The 21,897-nt window shown below is 44.4% G+C and overlaps 1 protein-coding gene across 1 annotated transcript in view; it reads right to left on the bottom strand.

Annotated features, from left to right (window-relative positions):
- The window catches only part of RNF150 (ring finger protein 150), a 226,787-nt gene that overhangs the window by 113,051 nt on the left and 91,839 nt on the right, over nucleotides 1-21,897 (bottom strand). Inside the window, exon 2 of the mRNA XM_075348338.1 lies at nucleotides 6,088-6,338. Within this exon, the coding sequence (XP_075204453.1) occupies nucleotides 6,088-6,338 (251 nt within the window). The remainder of the gene's footprint in view (nucleotides 1-6,087; nucleotides 6,339-21,897) is intronic.

Below are 21,897 nucleotides of genomic sequence, written 5' to 3'. Positions count from 1 at the left end.
GAAAGGTTTTTGAAAGTGGAAAATCCCTTTAAGGAAATGTCTTCATATAAATATGCAGTTTACATATTTTCTAAAGCACTAGGAACATTTTCCTGATGTTCCAATATTTGTTCATGTTGGTGATTTACAAACATCCCCTCCCCCTAAATAGCAGAAATATTTTCTTGCTCAGTGAAAGGGTCAATGTGTTAAGATTGAGGTTTTTCTCCCGGACATATTCTGCTACACTTACTAAGCCATAAAGCTGTGTGCAATTAAATACAGCCCCTCATAGACCGAGCCTTGTGTCCCTGCATCAACAGAGTCCTTGTGTCTAACCGCACAGATATTCACTACAACTTTTTCCAGTTTCAAGGCACAGAGGAAAAATGATTTCTTCTTGCTGTTTAATGACGCTGGGTGCAAGGTTTTCAGCATGATACCTTGGAGGGAAAGAGATTTTATTGCAGAATCCACATCTGGTTGAAATTTTAACTTGCTTCTGCTATTTAGAAGTTTATGGAGAGCATAGTAGAAGAAACGCCACGCACATTACATAAGAACTTACTCTATAATGAACGCTTCTTCTAAACTTAAAGCATAACCGTCGTTTTAATTTTTATTTCATAAATCAATAGAACACATGAAAATAAGCAACTTTGTAATATATCTCATCAGACAAATCTGCTTCTTTCTCTGCCAGAATTGATCCGTCATTATCAAAATCCTCAGTTCTGAGACAGGAGATGGCAGTTGTTACTATTGAGATTTTACCATATATAGATAGAAGTGGGAGGATGGGGCAGAGCTATAGCTCCTCCCTCTGCCTTTACCTCCTCTTGGTCTCTAGCTCCTCCCTCTGCCTTTACTTCCTCTTGGTCTCTAGCTCCTCCCTCTACCTTTACCTCCTCTTGGTCTCTAGCTCCTCCCTCTAGCTTTACCTCCTCTTGGTCTCTAGCTCCTCCTTCTACCTTTACCCCCTCTTGGTCTCTAGCTCCTCCTTCTACCTTTACCTCCTCTTGGTCTCTAGCTCCTCCTTCTGCCTTTACCCCCATCTCGGTCTCTAGTTCCTCCCTCTACCTGTACCTCCTCTTGGTCTCTAGCTCCTCCTTCTACATTTACCTCCTCTTGGTCTCTAGCTCCTCCTTCTACATTTACCTCCTCTTGGTCTCTAGCTCCTCCCTCTGTCTTTACCTCCTCTTGGTCTCTAGCTCCTCCCTCTGCCTTTACCTCCTCTTAGTCTCTAGCTCCACCTTCTACATTTACCTCCTCTTGGTCTCTAGCTCCTCCATCTACATTTACCTCCTCTTGGTCTCTAGCTCCTCCCTCTGCCTTTACCTCCTCTTAGTCTCTAGCTCCTCCTTCTACATTTACCTCCTCTTGGTCTCTAGCTCCTCCTTCTACATTTACCTCCTCTTGGTCTCTAGCTCCTCCCTCTGTCTTTACCTCCTCTTGGTCTCTAGCTCCTCCCTCTGCCTTTACCTCCTCTTAGTCTCTAGCTCCACCTTCTACATTTACCTCCTCTTGGTCTCTAGCTCCTCCTTCTACATTTACCTCCTCTTGGTCTCTAGCTCCTCCCTCTGTCTTTACCTCCTCTTGGTCTCTAGCTCCTCCCTCTGCCTTTACCTACTCTTGGTCTCTAGCTCCTCCCTCTGTCTTTACCTCCTCTCGGTCTCTAGCTCCTCCCTCTGCCTTTACCTCCTCTCGGTCTCTAGCTCCTCCCTCTGCCTTTACCTCCTCTTGGTCTCTAGCTCCTCCCTCTGCCTTTACTTCCTCTCAGTCTCTAGCTCCTCCCTCTGTCTTTACCTCCTCTTGGTCTCTAGCTCCTCCCTCTGCCTTTACCTCCTCTTAGTCTCTAGCTCCACCTTCTACATTTACCTCCTCTTGGTCTCTAGCTCCTCCATCTACATTTACCTCCTCTTGGTCTCTAGCTCCTCCCTCTGCCTTTACCTCCTCTTAGTCTCTAGCTCCTCCTTCTACATTTACCTCCTCTTGGTCTCTAGCTCCTCCTTCTACATTTACCTCCTCTTGGTCTCTAGCTCCTCCCTCTGTCTTTACCTCCTCTTGGTCTCTAGCTCCTCCCTCTGCCTTTACCTCCTCTTAGTCTCTAGCTCCACCTTCTACATTTACCTCCTCTTGGTCTCTAGCTCCTCCTTCTACATTTACCTCCTCTTGGTCTCTAGCTCCTCCCTCTGTCTTTACCTCCTCTTGGTCTCTAGCTCCTCCCTCTGCCTTTACCTACTCTTGGTCTCTAGCTCCTCCCTCTGTCTTTACCTCCTCTCGGTCTCTAGCTCCTCCCTCTGCCTTTACCTCCTCTCGGTCTCTAGCTCCTCCCTCTGCCTTTACCTCCTCTTGGTCTCTAGCTCCTCCCTCTGCCTTTACTTCCTCTCGGTCTCTAGCTCCTCCCTCTGCCTTTACCTCCTCTCGGTCTCTAGCTCCTCCCTCTGCCTTTACCTCCTCTCGGTCTCTAGCTCCTCCCTCTGCCTTTACCTCCTCTCGGTCTCTAGCTCCTGCCTCTGCCTTTACCTCCTCTCAGTCTCTAGCTCCTCCCTCTGCCTTTACCTCCTCTTGGTCTCTAGCTCCTCTCTCTTCCTTTACATCCTCTTGGTCTCTAGCTCCTCCTTCTACCTTTACCTCCTCTTGGTCTCTAGCTCCTCCTTCTACCTTTACCCCCTCTTGGTCTCTAGCTCCTCCTTCTACCTTTACCTCCTCTTGGTCTCTAGCTCCTCCTTCTGCCTTTACCCCCATCTCGGTCTCTAGCTCCTCCCTCTACCTTTACCTCCTCTTGGTCTCTAGCTCCTCCTTCTACATTTACCTCCTCTTGGTCTCTAGCTCCTCCTTCTACATTTACCTCCTCTTGGTCTCTAGCTCCTCCCTCTGTCTTTACCTCCTCTTGGTCTCTAGCTAATCCCTCTGTCTTTACCTCCTCTTGGTCTCTAGCTCCTCCTTCTACATTTACCTCCTCTTGGTCTCTAGCTCCTCCTTCTACATTTACATCCTCTTGGTCTCTAGCTCCTCCCTCTGCCTTTACCTCCTCTTGGTCTCTAGCTCCTCCCTCTGCCTTTACCTCCTATTAGTCTCTAGCTCCACCTTCTACATTTACCGCCTCTTGGTCTCTAGCTCCTCCTTCTACATTTACATCCTCTTGGTCTCTAGCTCCTCCCTCTGCCTTTACCTCCTCTTGGTCTCTAGCTCCTCCCTCTGCCTTTACCTCCTCTTAGTCTCTAGCTCCTCCTTCTACATTTACCTCCTCTCGGTCTCTAGCTCCTCCTTCTGCCTTTACCTTCTCCCTCTGCCTTTACCTTCTTCCTCTGCCTCTAGCTCCTCCCCCCACCCCCTCTGTCATAGAATCTCATCAGTAACAGATCTCATCTGCTATCTCAGTAATGGGAAAGTCTTCACTGAATACAGATTCTTCCTCCAAATTGAGAATTTTGATCATGACTGATCCATTCTGGTAGAGAAAGAAGGACATTTTCCCTGATAAAATATATTCCAATGTTGCTTATTTTCATGTGCAGAATTGATTTATGAAATAAAAATTAAAATGACAGTTACGCATTAACCAATTAGCTATGTGTATGTTACTTAGGAATATAAAGAAATAACATATTTTTTGGATTATAAGACGCACTTTTCCTCCCAAAAATTTGGGAGGAAAATGAAGGGTGAGTCTTAAAACCAGGGTGGATAAAAATCTTGATTTTTTAAAAAAAATCAAAAAAATCAGATTTTTTTGATTTAAATCAGATTTTTTTGATTTAAATCATTTGATTTAAATCAGATTTTTTAATCAAGTTGTACACAAGCAAAACTTTGTCTTTTTGCAAATCTAATTGTTTTACACAAATAAAAATATTAAAACAGTTGATTATGAAACCTAATAATTTTTATTTGCACTATTAAACACTCAGAATTGAACTACAGAGAGTAAGTACTTTTTAACAATAGCCTATCTCTAACGTTTGAAGTAAGCAAACATCTTCAGTGAATACATCAGTCCTTTAAGCCTACTGTTTATTTAGGACTTTTAATAGGAAAACCAGTTGTCCTGCTTTAGCATTTCCTAAGCGGTTTCGGACTGTTGTGTGCACAAAACCAAATGAAGAAAACAATCTCTCTACTCCTGCGGATGAAGCCGATGCAGTCAGTAGCTGAGTAGCTAGATTTATTATCTTTGCTGGAAGAACAAGTGATTGCGACTTCCACCAGTCCAGTGGTTTTAGTTCATTAACGACGTTATCTGCAAACATGTATTTTTGAAATGGTGCAGATTCACACTTCAATTTCAGCACAGTTGCCACAATGTCATGGTTAGTATTGGCGAGCCACTCCATTGCAGAGTTGATTTCCGCCTCAGATAATTTTTTAAACACCTACCTATTGCCATATAGTAAAACAAAAAAGATTTTTACTTACTTTGGGGTCTCCCCCTCACCCTGGCGTTAGATCGTTGCCCCTAGTTTCGTCCGTGTAACTATGGGCACACATGCACACTGCTCTCACTTCTCATTTTAATCGTGATTTATATTAAAAAAAAACCTTTTGATTTAAATCAGTGATTTAAATCATGATTAAAATCATGATTTAAATCGATCCGATTTAAATAGAAAAAAATCTTTTGATTTAAATCGTGATTTAAATCATGATTTAAATCGGCGTGATTTATATCAATCCACCCTGCTTAAAACCGAATGTAGCTTAACGGGGGGGGGTGGAGAGCGGCCACATGAGGCAGGGCAATGCTGTGCGCTGTGCTGCGTGTGCTGATCTCTGCAGTGCTGCTCTGTGCGGCAGGCGGCGCTGCTCTGTGCGGCGGGCAGCGAGGTACAGGCCATTCTGAAGATGTTGGCTGTAAGAGCTTCAATGGCGCCGAGAGTCTGCGCATGTGCAAATGGACCTGTCGGCTCAAGCTCTCATCTGCGCATGCGCCGACTCCGGTCGCCATTTCTCTGAAGCCCGCACTGCCAACATCTTCAGAATGGCCAGTGCCTCACTGCCTGCAACGAGCACCAGCACACAGCAATGCCGGCTGCCCCAACACACAGCAATGCCAGCTGCCCCAGCACACAGAAACGCTGGCTGCCCCAGCACACAGCAATGCCGGCTGCCCCAGGACACAGCAGCACCAGCTGCCCCAGCACAGTGCCGCAGCCCACAGTGAGCATCTGGGCCCCCCTTTGCACTGCCCGCAGCATTGCCGTACTGAAGCACCGCCCCTGCATCCTGTGACCCCCTGATCCACCACCGCTGCCACCCCACCTCCCCGGTAAGACACCACCGGATTATAAAACGGACACATATTTTTTACATCTCTAAATTTGGGGTGCGTCTTATAATCTGCTGTGTCTTATAAAATGAAAAATACGGTAGCTCTTTTAAGGAATCTGCAAATTGCTTTGTGTATACACAGATTTCTTAAAAGAACTATCTGTATGAGTATGTTGACCTTTCAAAGATTAGCCCAGCAATACCGTTACATGGCCAATCCATTCCTCTGTTATCGAGACATGTTTGAATTGATATGCAAATTAAGCTGAAGGACTATGGTAGATCTGAAGCCTCTGTATCTAGATACCCCGCAAAGGTAAAGTGTCTTGTTGCACCAGATGGCCAACATTGCTATGCACCTGAACCTGTTAATGAATGATCTACGATGGACTACGCAAAACAAGTTCATATGTCACCATTAGAATTAACACTGTAGGCAGTAATGGAAAGGGTTAACTCCGCGATGCCGTAGAGTAAAGACAGTCCAAGGATTCCTTGATGGTGATTTTATTATACAACTCGTTTCGGAGATTCCATCTCCTTCATCAGGACCTCCTCTGTTGTATAATAAAATCACCAAAGAATCCTTGGACTGTCTTTACTCTGCGGCATCACGGAGTTAACCCTTTTTATTACCACCTACAGCTTGCATCCTCAAGTGGCTGCAGTAGCCGTGCTCTCATACGAATAACAGTAGTTGTGACTTTCACAACCCCACAAGGTGAGTCTTTAAGTGTTTCTCTTGAGCTTTTCTACCCGGATAAGACCCTATTTGAGCTCCTCTGTCTTCCAATTTGTTTCACCATGAGAATTAAAGTCTAAGAAAATGTTACTTACCTGATTTCTGTCTCTGGCATTTGCGTATCTAAACCTTTGGATGTAGTAAAATACTAGCCAGGCAAGAGAGATGATCATCAGGACAATAAAGGATATGGAAACAAAGACCACCGATGTACGGCTGACAAATTTTTGTAAGTTCCGTGTTCCAATGGTAATGTAAATAGTCACATTAAGGTTCTTCTCTATTAAACTTGCTATTTCTTTCCCTTTAGGCTCCGGGATCATTATTGCTACAATATCTTCAGTGCCTGCCAGAGAGAAAAAGACAATGTTAGAAAAACAAAGGCAATTACTTGTAATGCCAAAAAAAATGAGAGAATGTACTGAGCCGTATTATTTCTCAAGTTGTTCACTAACTGAATGATAAGCCATGCACTGATAAAAACAGGAAAATGGTTTAATATCAGTAATCATTTTCAACTTCCAATTTTCGCTCAGTAAAGTGCTTTTTAAGTTGTTCACACATGATATATGTGGGTTGAATTTGCAGGTTTTGCTGGGATCTGTTGAATATCTAGTATATACTGGTAATTGCCCGCTGACGCTTCCTTGCAAGCACTATTGGGGGAATTAAAGGTTGAGCATGTTGGTTTTCAGCATACCAAACCTTTGTCATCATGTGAGTCCTCCGGCCAATAAGTGGCAGCAGAGTTCACCTTTTGGCCATGCTGGAAGAACACTTCATTCTGCTAAGATGAAATGTGACCGCTGCAGCTGATCACCAGTCTGATTGGCTGGAGAGCTCACATGATCTCTTAGCACTGTGGTGGGGGAACACATCACTGAGTATGGAAGAGAGGCACGGGTAGGAATAGGTTTTTATGTTTTTCACCTCCTTGGGCTCATTAATTTCATGTTGTAATTATTGCCAAAGTAAATGCCCCGTCACACACAGAGATAAATCTGCGGCAGATCTGTGGTTGCAGTGAAATTGTGGACAATCAGTGCCAGGTTTGTGGCTGTGTACAAATGGAACAATATGTCCATGATTTCACTGCAACCACAGATCTGCCAAAGATTTATCTCTGCGTGTAAAGTGGCCTTAACCGATATTAAATACTAACTTAAAGAGGTTAAATACCCACGCATCTTATTTTTTTGTGTAGAATTAATTCTGATGAAGGTAGTCTTGGGTTCATTTTGGCATTGAAGGTGTTAAAGATGTTTCCCCTTTAACCTTTTTTTTAGCTAATTCTTCATTGCAGTTATAAAACATAACATACAAATCTGTTAATTACGCTCCCCAAGTCCAGGGCTTGGTCTTCACCACTGCTCTTGCGATAGTGTTACAGACTGAAGAGGTGACATCAAGTCTACAGCGCTGAGCCACTGAGCTCAGTGATTAGCTGCAGTGCTGTTGATATGTTACCATACCAACTCCCAAAGCAATGGTGGAGACACAGTGCTGGACCCGGGGAAGATGAGTACCAGCTGATTTTACCATCTTTAAAACTTACGTAAAAAGTTGGAAGAGGAAAACCTCTTTCACGCAAAACCCGATCTTTGCTCTTCAGTGCTACAAAAGCCTAAAGCGGGCTTTACACACTGCGATATCGGTCCCGATATCGCTAGTGTGGGTACCCGCCCCCATCTGTTGTGCGACACGGGCAAATCGCTGCCCGTGCCGCACAACATCGCCCAGACCCGTCACACATACTTACCTGCCCATTGACGTCGCTGTGACCGGCGAACCGCCTCCTTTCTAAGGGGGCGGTCTGTGCGGCGTCACAGCGACGTCACTGAGCGGCCGCCCAATAGAAGCGGAGGGGCGGAGATGAGCGGGACGTAACATCCCGCCCACCTCCTTCCTTCCGCATTGTGGCCGGGAGGCAGGTAAGGAGAGCTTCCTCGTTCCTGCGGTGTCACACGGAGCGATGTGTGCTGCCGCAGGAACGAGGAACAACCTCGTTACTGCTGCAGTAACGATTTTTGAGAATGGACCCCCGTGTCACCGATGAGCGATTTTGCACGTTTTTGCAACGATGCAAAATCGCTCATAGGTGTCACACACAACGGCATCGCTAATGCGGCCAGATGTGCGTCACCAATTCCGTGACCCCAACGAGTTCGAGTTGTACGAGTTGTAAAGTCCCCTTAACCAAATCTAGAGTTGATGGGGTGGGTATGTGATACTGTCTATTCTCTGAATAGAGACGCTTTCCCTGAGGCCAGATTTAAACATTTGTGAAACATTTACCATTTACCTGATCACAATATCCGCCTCATCCACTGGGTCTCCTGTCCTGAACTAGCTGCCTTGTAAATGCCTTGGAGGCAGTCAGATCAGGTCAGGATATCCAGCAGTCGGTACAGACGTTGTGATCTGAGTACGAGCTCTGTTTCATGGACGTATGGAAATTTATAAATGTAATCTGTGCTGAGTCCTTCTTTGTGAAATGTGATAAGCTACAGCAGTCTCTAAGAAGACTACCATTTAGGTTAAATTTACATTGTGTTTAAAGACTATAATTGGCAAAGGTGTGCCAAAGCATCAGCCAGCAGGCAGAGGTATGAGAATCGTAAGATGGCAACCGGCTACATTATGACTGGTATGTATGCCACAGGTGGTTGTAAACCTGGAATGTCTACTCTGGTACCAGAGCCAAGAGTTTTGTTAAGCCATTCACAAGGGCCAGGTTTACGGATAGCTGGAGAAATGGGTGGATCTGTCTATCCACATACCTTCACCCATGGGTGTGTCTCAGTTGGGAGAATAAAACTGTTTGTTTGACACATGGGCAGTAAGAAGGAGCCTCTGAGAGAGGTGCTGTGGATTGACAGGAGGTAGTGCATGTGAAGGCGGCAACACCTCTTGAAGGTAACCCTGGTGAACAGGGGATGTGTGTAGTAACTGGGGGCAGTGAGTGGATCTTGAGGTGATTCCACTGGGATACTACTAGGGTATAGCAAATACTAACGGGTATAGGTTTACTCATGAGGTAACGGACTTAAAATCCGTGTATGACCAGTGTCAGTGGAATCTATGTGGGCGATCCCACCGTTAAACGGACTTTGCTACCGTGTTGCGTTCAAGCTGAAGGAAGGCTAATGTTATGTTCCATTGGAGAGGTTTATGACGTGTTAAATAAACTGACCTAGACTTTGAAATGGACTGTGTTCCTGTGTTAGCTTTCTGAAGCAAGTCAAGTAAGTGACCCCCCCCCATCACATTAGGAGAGTGAACTGTCACAGAATATATAGGCAATGAGGTGTACGCGTCAGTCTATACATTCACCAAATCAATAAGCGTAGTCAGAATTCAACCCAACAGGAGTTTTTGGTCCATAAATTTGGATGCAACAAATCACAAAATAAAAGTATGTAACATAAAAAAATAAAATTACAGAATATTCACCTTTTGTGTATTTTTCATAAAAATGTTACTGTCTAGTGTTAGAATTACACTGCAATGTGCAAAATCCATCCAGTGAGCACTGAAGAATCTATTCAGTCTAAAACTACAAATTCAATTAAACGTTAATTTGCACCTTCCTTTTCTGAGCTGGTAAGTGTGAAGACATAAGAAAAATCTATCACCTAAACTAGACCTTTCGGCCTGCTCTTTCCATTAAAAAGGTGTTGGAAGATTTCCTGACGCAAACCGTCTCGTCACGGGCTAATTAAGGACTTGTTCCTAAAAATGTCTAGAGCGCATGATGATGTTAGGTAGCTGTCATGTGATTATTCTAAAGGGTGCTTTACACGCTGCAACATCGCTACCAATATATTGTCCGGGTCACGTCGTTAGTGACGCACATCCGGCGCCGGTAGCGACATCGCAGCGTGTGACACCAAGGAGCGACGATCAACGATCGCAAAATCGTTCAAAAACGGTGATCGTTGACACGTCGCTCCTTTCCTTAATATCGCTGATGCCACAGGTACGATGTTGTTCGTCGTTCTTGCGGCACCACACATCACTACGTGACACTGCAGGAGCGACGAACATCTCCTTACCTCGGTCCACCAGCAATGCGGAAGGAAGGAGGTGGGCGGGATGTTACGTCCCGCTCATCTCTGCCCCTCCGTTTCTATTGGACGGCCGCTTAATGACGCTGCAGTGACGTCGCTATGTCGCTGAACGCACCTCCCTCTTGAGGGAGGGATTGTTTGGCGGTCACAGCGACGTCGCTGACAAGGTATGTGCGTGTGACGCTGCCGTAGCGATAATGTTCGCTACGGCAGCGAGCACCAAATGTCGCACGAACAACGGAGGCGGGTGCTATCGCGCTCGACGCAATCGCTAGCGATGTCGCAGCGTGTAAAGCACCCTCAAGACTGTGATTAATCTGCCCTGTGCACTCTATTATATGCCTATTGTCTAACATTCTGGTTCAATCTTCTGGTATTTTCATTTGTGATCATTCAGTCATTTGCCTACGTAACAATCTTTTTCACATGTACTTATGCTGTTTAAAAAGCTGTTCGAATAAGATAAGACCCAAAAAGTTTTTGCCACTATTTTGCTAGTGAGATGTTGTCATGTGTACCACCAATGATCACTGTTGGAAATAGGCCAGCAAAATATTTCACCGGCAGCACACATGGCGAGGTGGCCATGTATGGCTGTTAGTAATGGACAAGTACTACAATGCTCGGTACTTGTAGCAAGTAGTTGGATACTCCCTTTAAGACTATTATAAATACTTGGACATCAAAATTAGACTGGCATGAGTAAGTACAAGGAGTGATACTGTATATATGGTGTGGATTATGTCAGCTCTAAACATTGCCACCTAATTATAATGGACGTCAGTGGGAAACTCGCACATTTTTCTAGAAGATTTTCCGGAAAAATGGTCGAGTCCCACATTGACTTCCATTATACTCAGGTTCTTGAGTCGAGCCCATCTGAGTAGCCAACTGGTTGTTATGAGTACTGAATACCCAAGCATTGTAGTGCTCGCTCATCACTAACTGCTTTCCATGTGTTATATGGATGTGCTAAGTCAACAATGAGGTTCTCCCTTCCAAAACATAGAGACAAGCATCAGACAACAAACAATCCTACTTTGTGAGCAGAATGGAGAGCCGCTCTTTGCGAGTCCCCTGCTCTGGTGGATGGCCACCATGTAATTTCACATTTGCTGTTAGCAATAAGGAGAATTGTCTGTCGAGGAGTGGCTTCCACCAGCATGAACAGCTGACCACCGGGGAGTATGGAGTCATGCTTGCTTCCTGTTCAATAGCTTGTCTCCATGAGTCAACTCTTTTTCATCTCTTCAACCGTGACCTAAACTGCGTTGAGTTTTACAAGATAGATTGAGAGGCGTTGCTTATAGCAGTTGACTTATGAACCTTTTAGGATTGTCCATTTCTGGTATAGTAATATATATACAGTTAGGTCCAGAAATATTTGGACAGTGACACAAGTTTTGTTATTTTAGCTGTTTACAAAAACATGTTCAGAAATACAATTATATATATAATATGGGCTGAAAGTGCACACTCCCAGCTGCAATATGAGAGTTTTCACATCCAAATCGGAGAAAGGGTTTAGGAATCATAGCTCTGTAATGCATAGCCTCCTCTTTTTCAAGGGACCAAAAGTAATTGGACAAGGGACTCTAAGGGCTGCAATTAACTCTGAAGGTGTCTCCCTCGTTAACATGTAATCAATGAAGTAGTTAAAAGGTCTGGGGTTGATTACAGGTGTGTGGTTTTGCATTTGGAAGCTGTTGCTGTGACCAGACAACATGCGGTCTAAGGAACTCTCAATAGAGGTGAAGCAGAACATCCTGAGGCTGAAAAAAAAGAAAAAACCCATCAGAGAGATAGCAGACATGCTTGGAGTAGCAAAATCAACAGTCGGGTACATTCTGAGAAAAAAGGAATTGACTGGTGAGCTTGGGAACTCAAAAAGGCCTGGGCGTCCACGGATGACAACAGTGGTGGATGATCGCCGCATACTTTCTTTGGTGAAGAAGAACCCGTTCACAACATCAACTGAAGTCCAGAACACTCTCAGTGAAGTAGGTGTATCTGTCTCTAAGTCAACAGTAAAGAGAAGACTCCATGAAAGTAAATACAAAGGGTTCACATCTAGATGCAAACCATTCATCAATTCCAAAAATAGACAGGCCAGAGTTAAATTTGCTGAAAAACACCTCATGAAGCCAGCTCAGTTCTGGAAAAGTATTCTATGGACAGATGAGACAAAGATCAACCTGTACCAGAATGATGGGAAGAAAAAAGTTTGGAGAAGAAAGGGAATGGCACATGATCCAAGGCACACCACATCCTCTGTAAAACATGGTGGAGGCAACGTGATGGCATGGGCATGCATGGCTTTCAATGGCACTGGGTCACTTGTGTTTATTGATGACATAACAGCAGACAAGAGTAGCCGGATGAATGCTGAAGTGTACCGGGATATACTTTCAGCCCAGATTCAGCCAAATGCCGCAAAGTTGATCGGACGGCGCTTCATAGTACAGATGGACAATGACCCCAAGCATACGGCCAAAGCTACCCAGGAGTTCATGAGTGCAAAAAAGTGGAACCTTCTGCAATGGCCAAGTCAATCACCAGATCTTAACCCAATTGAGCATGCATTTCACTTGCTCAAATCCAGACTTAAGACGGAAAGACCCACAAACAAGCAAGACCTGAAGGCTGCGGCTGTAAAGGCCTGGCAAAGCATTAAGGAGGAGGAAACCCAGCGTTTGGTGATGTCCATGGGTTCCAGACTTAAGGCAGTGATTGCCTCCAAAGGATTCGCAACAAAATATTGAAAATAAAAATATTTTGTTTGGGTTTGGTTTATTTGTCCAATTACTTTTGACCTCCTAAAATGTGGAGTGTTTGTAAAGAAATGTGTACAATTCCTACAATTTCTATCAGATATTTTTGTTCAAACCTTCAAATTAAACGTTACAATCTGCACTTGAATTCTGTTGTAGAGATTTCATTTCAAATCCAATGTGGTGGCATGCAGAGCCCAACTCGCGAAAATTGTGTCACTGTCCAAATATTTCTGGACCTAACTGTATAAACTTGTATATAAAGTAAATCATATTTTTATAGTATAGTCATTAGAAATAAACTCGGAGATCATTAAAAATGTGTATCCACCCATGGAAGCTGAAATTTCTGATGCTGTCTAATATGATCCTTGCTTCGGAAAGCTGTTTTAGGCCTCTTTCACACGTCAGAGAAAAACACAGATGTGTTTCACTGATGTGTTAAAAACGTTTATGGCCCTCCATGTGCCGTGATTCACGGCACACGTGGGTTGTCCATGTGCAATCCATGATACGTGATCCGTACTCCATGATTGCAAATGGACGTATACTCACCTGTCCCGTTCCTGCTGTCCGTGGTGCTGAACTCTCCAGCTCTGCAGCATCCGGCCACCGCTGTGTCTCTCACCTCTGCAGCTACTTCCGGGTCAGCTGTGGCAGCATACATAAATATGCATGCCATAATGAGCCGGACAGGAAGCTGCAGAGAGCAGAGGCTGAACGGAGCGTCGCTGGAGAAGGTGAGTTGAAAATGTTTTTTATTTTCAATGTATGTTTTTTTCTGGTACTTGTTACACGGATCACACCATAGTGTGGTCCGTGGGACATCAGTGATGCCAGAAAAAAACGGACTTGTATCCGTGCGTCAATCACAGACATGCGTATACGCCGCATGGAGACAGTCAGTGAAAAATCACTGATGTGTGAGCAGACCCATTGATTATGGATTATAATGGGTCTGTGTATGTCAGTGATTCTAGTACGTATAAAAAATAGCACATACGTACCAGAATTACTGACGTGTGAAACAGGCCTCAAGAGAATATGTCAGCATGATCAGCTCTCCGAAGCCGTATGAGCCTGCAGGTCACAGGAAGCTGAATAAGCTGATACCTTGATATCTGCCCAAAGACCTTAAAAAGTAATTTACATATTAAGAAAAACATGGATTTCTCTGAAATAAGACATCAGGTGGCAGATAACAAGGTATCATTTTATTCAGCTTGCTATGACATACCTGCCCATATAGATAGCTTAAGAGATCCCAATGACAGATTCCCTTTATAGATATGTACACAACCTCTTTTAGACAAGTTTTTCAGAAGGAAGACTTGTCTTTTCTGCATTTTTGGTGGTTTCTCGAGTGCTTTTTGCCACATCTTTGGCCACCGGCATTTTTTTTTACTTTTATTATAGAAATTAGTGAAGGGCTTGTAAGCAGAAACTGCCTGAAGAATGGTCAGCTCGTTTTGTTTAACTGCTTGTTTCTTTGAAAAGCTGAAGTGGGTCACAAAAGCTCAAAAGACTGAACATATGAGCAGCAAGTCGTGTCTACATTGCAGTGTATAGGTTTATCCTTTAGCATTTATCGCTCTGTAACTTGTCTGAAAAAAAAAAAATCACCTATGGACTAAAGGCTGCTCTACACGCTGCGATCTCGCTAGTGAGATTGCTAGCGAGCGTACCCGCCCCCGTCGTTTGTGCGTCACGGGCAAATCGCTGCCAGTGGCGCACAACATTGCTCGGACCCGTCACACTACTTACCTGCCTAGCGACGTCGCTGTGACCGGCAAACTGCCTCCTTTCTAAGGGGGCGGTTCGTTCGGCGTCACAGCGACGTCACTAAGCAGGCACCCAATCGAAGCGGAGGGGCGGAGATGAGCGGGACGAACATCCCACCCACCTCCTTCCTTCCTTATTGCGGTCGGCCACAGGTAAGGTGAGTTTCCTCGTTCCTGCGGTGTCACACGTAGCGATGTGTGCTGCCGCAGGAACGACGAACAACCTGCGTCCTGCAACAGCAACGATATTTGGGAATGGAGGAGCGTGTCAACGATCAACGATAAGGTGAGTATTTTTGCTCGTTAGCAGTCGCTCGTACGTTTCACACGCAACGACATCGCTAACGAGGGCGGATGTGCGTCACAATTTTCGTGACCCCCAACGACATAGCGTTAGCATTAGCGATGTCGTTGCGTGTAAACCGGCCTTTAGACTTTGTTTACTCTGCTGTTATTTCTTTTTCATCAGGTTCATCAGCAAATGGATGTACTGTAAGTCAATATGACTGGTAATATACCGCCTAGATAAAAGTATTGACTGGAGGATACCTTTTCTGACCTTTCTTCATGTTTTAGAAGAGAGAACCTCTTTGTTGGACCTTGGGTCATTGAGTTATGAAATAAAAATTAAAATGATGGTTACGCTTTAAGTTCAGCCAGAGCTGAACTCAATAAAATGCTCATATCCAACTACTGTATAGATGAACTCATAAAATGCTTACGTCCAGCATTATCTAAATCAATAAAATGCTTATGTCCAGGCAGTGTTAAAGTCCTAAAATGCTCCAATCAGGTCTAAATTCATAAAATGCTCATGTCCAGGCAGAGCTGAATTCATAAAATGCTCATGTCCAGGCAGAGCTGAATTCATAAAATGCTCATGTCCAGGCAGAGCTGAATTCATAAAATGCTCATGTCCAGGCAGAGCTGAATTCATAAAATGCTCTTGTCCAGGCAGAGCTGAATTCATTAAATGCTCACGTCCAGCAAGAGCTGAATTTATAAAATGCTCATGTCCAAGCAGAGCTGAATTCATAAAATGCTCATGTCCAGGCAGAGCTGAATTCATTGAATGCTCATGTCCAATCATGTCTAAATTCACAAAATGCTCATGTCCAGGCAGAGCTGAATTCATAAAATACTCATTGCCAGCCAGAGGTGAATACATAAAATGCTCATGTCCAGGTACAGTTGAATGCATAAAATGCTCATCTTCAGCAAGAGCTGAAATCATAAAATGTTCATGTCCAGCCAGATAAAAATTCATGTAATGATTATGTCCAAGCAGAGCTGAATTCCTAAAATTCTTATGGCCAGCCAGAGCTGAATTAATAAAATCCTCATTTCCAACCAGAGCTGGAGATGGCACAAGCCCTTCTGGAGATGGCACAAGCCCTTGAGTTCAGTGATTGGCTGCAGTGGTCCCTTGTGCTGTTGTCATGATATCACCGCTGTAGCCCGTCAAAACAGATGGAAGCGGAGCGGCATTACTGGGATAGTTTATAGTTAGTTGTGGCTTTTTTATTGCTTCAACCAAGTGCAAGTTGTAAGGCTGAAGACTTTATTCCCGGAACCCCCCTTTAAGACTATTATAAATACTTGGACATCCCAATTAGACTGCAAGCATGAGTACAAGGAGTGATATATATTATGTGGATTACGATTGCGCTAAACAATGGGCAATAAATCAATTCCACTGGGGAAATATATTGCTTTAAAGTCATTTCCAATAACGACAGGTTAAAATGACAATACACAGATCAGTGGAAATACAAAACCGCCTTAAATATAGACTGAAACTTTAACCGCAAAACAACTTGGTAAAGACGTAAACAGCTTCTTGTAGTTAAATGTAAGAACGCACAGTGGGCACATTATCGTACAATACCACTACAGGGGGGAAGATGTCAGAGGAGAGAAATCTGCTGCAGATTACTATGATTTCAGCACAGACAAAGGGATTAAAAATGACACAGCGGTGACAGTGTATTTTCCAACAAAGTACATGTTTGCTTGCTTTCTTCATCCCAGCACTGACAGCCTATTTACGTATTGCCTCAAGCTGGGAACATCAACTGATGAGATCTCCTTGTATTTATTAAGCCTCCATGCGTCAGGTATTACCATAACATTTCATTCTATCAGAAATGAGATTAATGGATATGAAGACGCAAGCAACCATTATGGAAAATGCAACAGTTCCCATCCATTTTTATGTTTCTCATTTTTACTTGGTTGCTCGGTACTCGTAACGACTAGTGATGAGCGAGCACTACCATGCTCGGGTGCTCGGTACTCGTCTAGTGATGAGCGAGCACTACCATGCTCGGGTGCTCGGTACTCGTCTAGTGATGAGCGAGCATTACCGTATTCAGGGTGCTTGGTACTCGTAACGACTAGTGATGAGCGAGCACTACCATGCTCGGGTGCTCGGTACTCGTCTAGTGATGAGCAAGCACTACCGTATTCCGGGTGCTCGGTACTCATAACGACTAGTGATGAGTGAGCACTAACATACTTGGGTGCTCGGTACTTGTAACAACTAGTGATGAGCGAGCACTACTATACTCAGGGTGCTCGGTACTCGTAATGACAAGTGATGAGTGAGCACTACCGTACTCAGAACTAGTGATGAGTGAGCACTACCGTACTTGAGTGCTCGGTACGACTAGTGATGAGCGAGCACTACCGTATTCGGGTGCTCAGTACTTGTAACGAGCAGTTGGATGCTCAGGTGGAAGCAATTTGAGTACCCTAGTATACTGGAAGTCAATGGGGGACTCGAGCATTTTACCAGATTTACCCATAACTTCTATTATACTTGGGTGCTGAGCACCCAACTGCTTAATGAGCACAAAGCACCAGACCATGGAATTGCTCACTCATCTCTACTCTCTAAAAAAACCCAAAAACTAATGTTTATTGGTATCTACTTATATAGTACCATCATATTTTACAGACATCACAATCATTACTGTCCCCTTTGGGGCTCACAATATAAATTATTTATAGGTATGTATTTGCAGAGTGGAAGGAAACTCACAAATATGGGTAGAACATACAAACTGCTGTAGATGTTGTCTTTGGTGGGATTTTAACCCAAGACCCCAGTGCTTTAAGGCTACAGTGCTTCCCACTGAGCAACTATGCTGCCTGTGTAAACAATATAGTATGTACAGTCATGGCCAAAAGTTTTGAGAATGCTACAAATATTAATTTTTACAAAGTCTACTGCTTAAGGTTTTCTAATGGCAATTTGCATATACTCCAGAATGTCATAAAGAGTGATCAGCTTAACAGCAATTACTTGAAAAGTCAATATTGGCTAAGAAAATTAACTTTAACCCCCAAAACACATTTCAACATCATTGCATTCCTGCCTTAAAAGGAGCAGCTAACATTGTTTTAGTGATTGTTCCATTAACACAGGTGTGGGTGTTGATGAGGACAGGGCTGGCGATCAGTCATGATTAAGTAAGAATGACACCACTGGACACTTTAAAAGGAGACTGGTGCTTGGTATCATTGTTTCGCTTTAGTTAACCATGGTTATCTCTAAAGAAACACGTGCAGCCATCATTGCTCTGCACAAAAATGGCCTAATAGGGAAGAGTATCGCAGCTACAAAGATTGCACCTCAGTCAACAATCTATCGCATCATCAAGAACTTCAAGGAGAGAGCTTCCATTGTTGCCAAAAAGGCTCCAGGGCGCCCAAGAAGGACCAGCAAACGCCAGGACCGTATCTTAAAACTGTTTCAGCTGCTGGATCGGACTACCAGCAGTGCCGAGCTAGCTCAGCAATGGCAGCAGGCTGGTGTGAGTGTTTCTGCACGCACTGTGAGGCGGAGACTGCTTGAGCAAGGCCTGGTTTCAAGGAGGGCAGCAAAGAAGCCACTTCTCTCCAGAAAAAAACATCAGGGACCGACTGATATTCTGCAAAAGGTACAGGGAGTGGACTGCTGAGGACTGGGGTAAAGTCATTTTCTCAGATGAATCCCCTTTTCGATTGTTTGGAACATCTGGAAAACAGCTTATTAGGAGAAGAAGAGTTGAGCGTTACCACCAGTCTTGTCTCATGCCAACTGTTAAGCATCCTGAAACGATTCATGTGTGGGGTTGCTTCTCAGCCAAGGGAATCGGCTCACTCACAATCTTGCCTAAAATCACAGCCATGAATAAAGAATGGTACCATAATGTCCTCCAAGAGCAACTTCTCCCAACTGTCCAAGAGCAGTTTGGCGCCCAACAATGCCTTTTCCAGCATGATGGAGCACCTTGCCATAAAGCAAAGGTGATCACTAAATGGCTAATGGAACAAAACATAGAGATTTTGGGTCCATGGCCTGGAAAGTCCCCAGATCTTAATCCCATTGAGAACTTGTGGGCAATCATCAAGAGACGGGTGGACAAACAAAAAACAACAAATTCTGGCAAAATGCAAGCATTGCTTATGCAAGAATGGACAGCTATCAGTCAGGATTTGGTCCAGAAGTTGATTGAGAGCATGCCAGGGAGAATTGCAGAGGTCCTGAAGAAGAAGGGTCAACACTGCAAATATTGACTTGCTGCATTAACTCATTCTGTTAGTATAACCTTTTGGTACTCATAATATGATTGCAATTATATTTCTGTATGTGATGTAAACATCAGACAAACACAATTAAAAACGAGAGGGCAACAGATCATGTGACAATATAATTTTGGTGTCATTCTCAAAACTTTTGGCCATGACTGTATATGAGGAGGGGAGGGAAACATCTAGCACCATGTCTTTAAAAAACTTCAAATTTATTAATTCCAAGTAAAAAAAAAAATTCTTACATGGACTAAAATAATCTCTCCATATGCCTTACATGTTTCAGAGAAGAACTCCTTAATCATAGGCAAATACCATTTTTTTACTTGGAATTAATAAATTTGAAGTTTTTTAAAGACATGGTGCTAGATGTTTCCCTTCTCCTTTCCAATGATTGTGACAGCTGTGGACGCCAACCACGGATACTGTGCACCGACCCAGGTGGAATCTAGACACAGAGACTGGGGAGCTGGATATATTGGGTTTTTTTGTTATTTTTTATTATGTATATAAAGACTTGCTCACATAAGTGTATACAGCGAACTAGTGGTATCCGATGTTTTATGAGATAGCACTCGCTCCTATGTTCTGCTATGGGGCAGTGCTGATCAGCGTTTTTTTTTACTCATGCCATTTTGCCACGAAAAAAAAAACAAAACGAACAATGCAATTGGTATGGTATATTGGATGGCGCACACCCATTCAAGTCTATACGTGCGTGTAACACATTGGACTGATCTCAGAGGACATCCGATATACGCCGACGCAGACAATGGAGAAATTAATCCCTCCATCTTCTCCTCACGTTATCAGATTCTCGAGTGACAGAATCCGATCTCAGTGAATGACACTCGGCTCACGCTCGTAGCAGAGTTTGAGCCGAGTCTTGGGCTACTTTCACACTTGCGTTGGACGGCTTCCGTAGCATTGCGTTGTGTGACGGATGCAAAGGATGCGTTGCATATAATGGCACAACGGATGCAACGGATCGTACAAAACAACGGAAAGCTTTTTTTTTTTTTCTTCTTTACAGTTTTACCGGCAGCTGATCGCTCTCAATAGCCGGCGGCCGGGCGCTCGGCTGAGCGCTCTCACATGTCGGCGGGCGGGCGCTCAGCTGAACGCTCTCACATGCCGGCGGCCGGGCGCTCAGCTGAGCGCTCTCATATGCCGGCGGCCGGGCGCTCAGCTGAGCGCTCTCACATGCCGGCGGCCGGGCGCTCAGCTGAGCGCTTTCACATGCCGGTGAAAATTACCCACCCAAGCCTATGGGTCTGTGAAATCACAGACAGTACACGTATGATATCAGTGTACAGTCCATGTGATGTCTATGAATAACACTGCAGTGGTAAGAGAAGATTTGTAATTTATTTATTTATTTTTTCATACGTGAAAATCTAAGTCTGGTCACCATCACACCCCTACACTGTTCCCCATCACTGGGAGGCGAGTGTGCCCTGAAAAGCGGCTGGTGAGAAACTCCGGGTCACACCCACTAGACCAATCATTCCTACTCACTAAGTCGGCCACAATGCCCACTCACTCTGGACACAGCGAGTAAAGTACGCTCACCGACCCGAGGCAACAACCGACAAGTGGTCTACTACAAGTAGGCACCACCGGCATGCAGGAAATGGATATGACAACCAATGATAAGCAGGTTAGGCCAGCAATATAGCGAGGAAGGAAACGCTGGGCCACGTCGTCATGTCCACCAACTAAGCCGGTCAGGCCCACTAATATTCGATTGCTGATATTACAAGTCTGCCACTAATTGAATATAACCATTACATTCTGATATGTCTTTAAGGTGCATATTACCTATGAAGAACTTCATGTCGGTTTAGGCTGCTTTCACACCTACGGTTTTTGCTGTCTGGCACAATCTGGCACTTTGCAGGAAAAACGCAACCATTTTTTTTTTGCTGCCGGTTGCGTTTTTCCTGCATAGACTTTAATTAGTGCCACATGGCCTTGCGTTCCGTCCGTTTTTTGCCGCAAGTGGTAGATTTAGCCGATGCGGCGGCCGGATGGAACGTTGCCTGGCACGTTTTCTTTGTGCGGCAAAAAAACCCGCATCGCGCCGCATCCGGACGATGCGGCACTTTTCCCAATGCATCCTTATGCAAAAACCGCATCCGGCCGCCGCATGCAGTTTTTGCCACTGCGCATGCTCAGTAACATGCCGCAAGCGGCAAAAAACGGACGGGCCGCATGTAAAAAACTTACGCAAAGGATGCGGTGTTTTCACCGCATGTGTTGCATAGGTTTCACAGCCGGATTGAGCCGCACGGCTCAAACCGGATGTGTGAAAGCAGCCTTACTCGCAGCAAACCAAAGATGAAAGTGGCCATAGAATCTGGTGAAAGATCTTCAATGACGCCTACATACGTAATCTGAAGAGAAACAGAAAATCCATAGCATACCTAGAATCTGCTGTGATCTTCACAGACCATTGTGTATATAGGTACACAAATGTATAGGAACCTCACCGTACATGTAGCCAGGGCCTTGGGATCCAAATTACAAGATATTTTACATAAATAGTGGTCTTGAGGGATTTCTTTAGGTTTGCTCCGGGGTTGACATGATGCCATTAACAGACTTGGACAGTTATTACAGTGTAAAGGGGGCTTTACACGCTACGACATCGCTAATGCGAACTCGTTGGGGTCACGGAATTGGTGACGCACATCTGGCCGCAT

The sequence above is a fragment of the Anomaloglossus baeobatrachus genome, chromosome 1 (genome assembly GCF_048569485.1).
Source record: "Anomaloglossus baeobatrachus isolate aAnoBae1 chromosome 1, aAnoBae1.hap1, whole genome shotgun sequence".
NCBI classification, from domain to species: domain Eukaryota; kingdom Metazoa; phylum Chordata; class Amphibia; order Anura; family Aromobatidae; genus Anomaloglossus; species Anomaloglossus baeobatrachus.
Note: the sequence above shows the minus strand (reverse complement) of the source record. Positions and strands in the feature narration are given on the sequence as shown.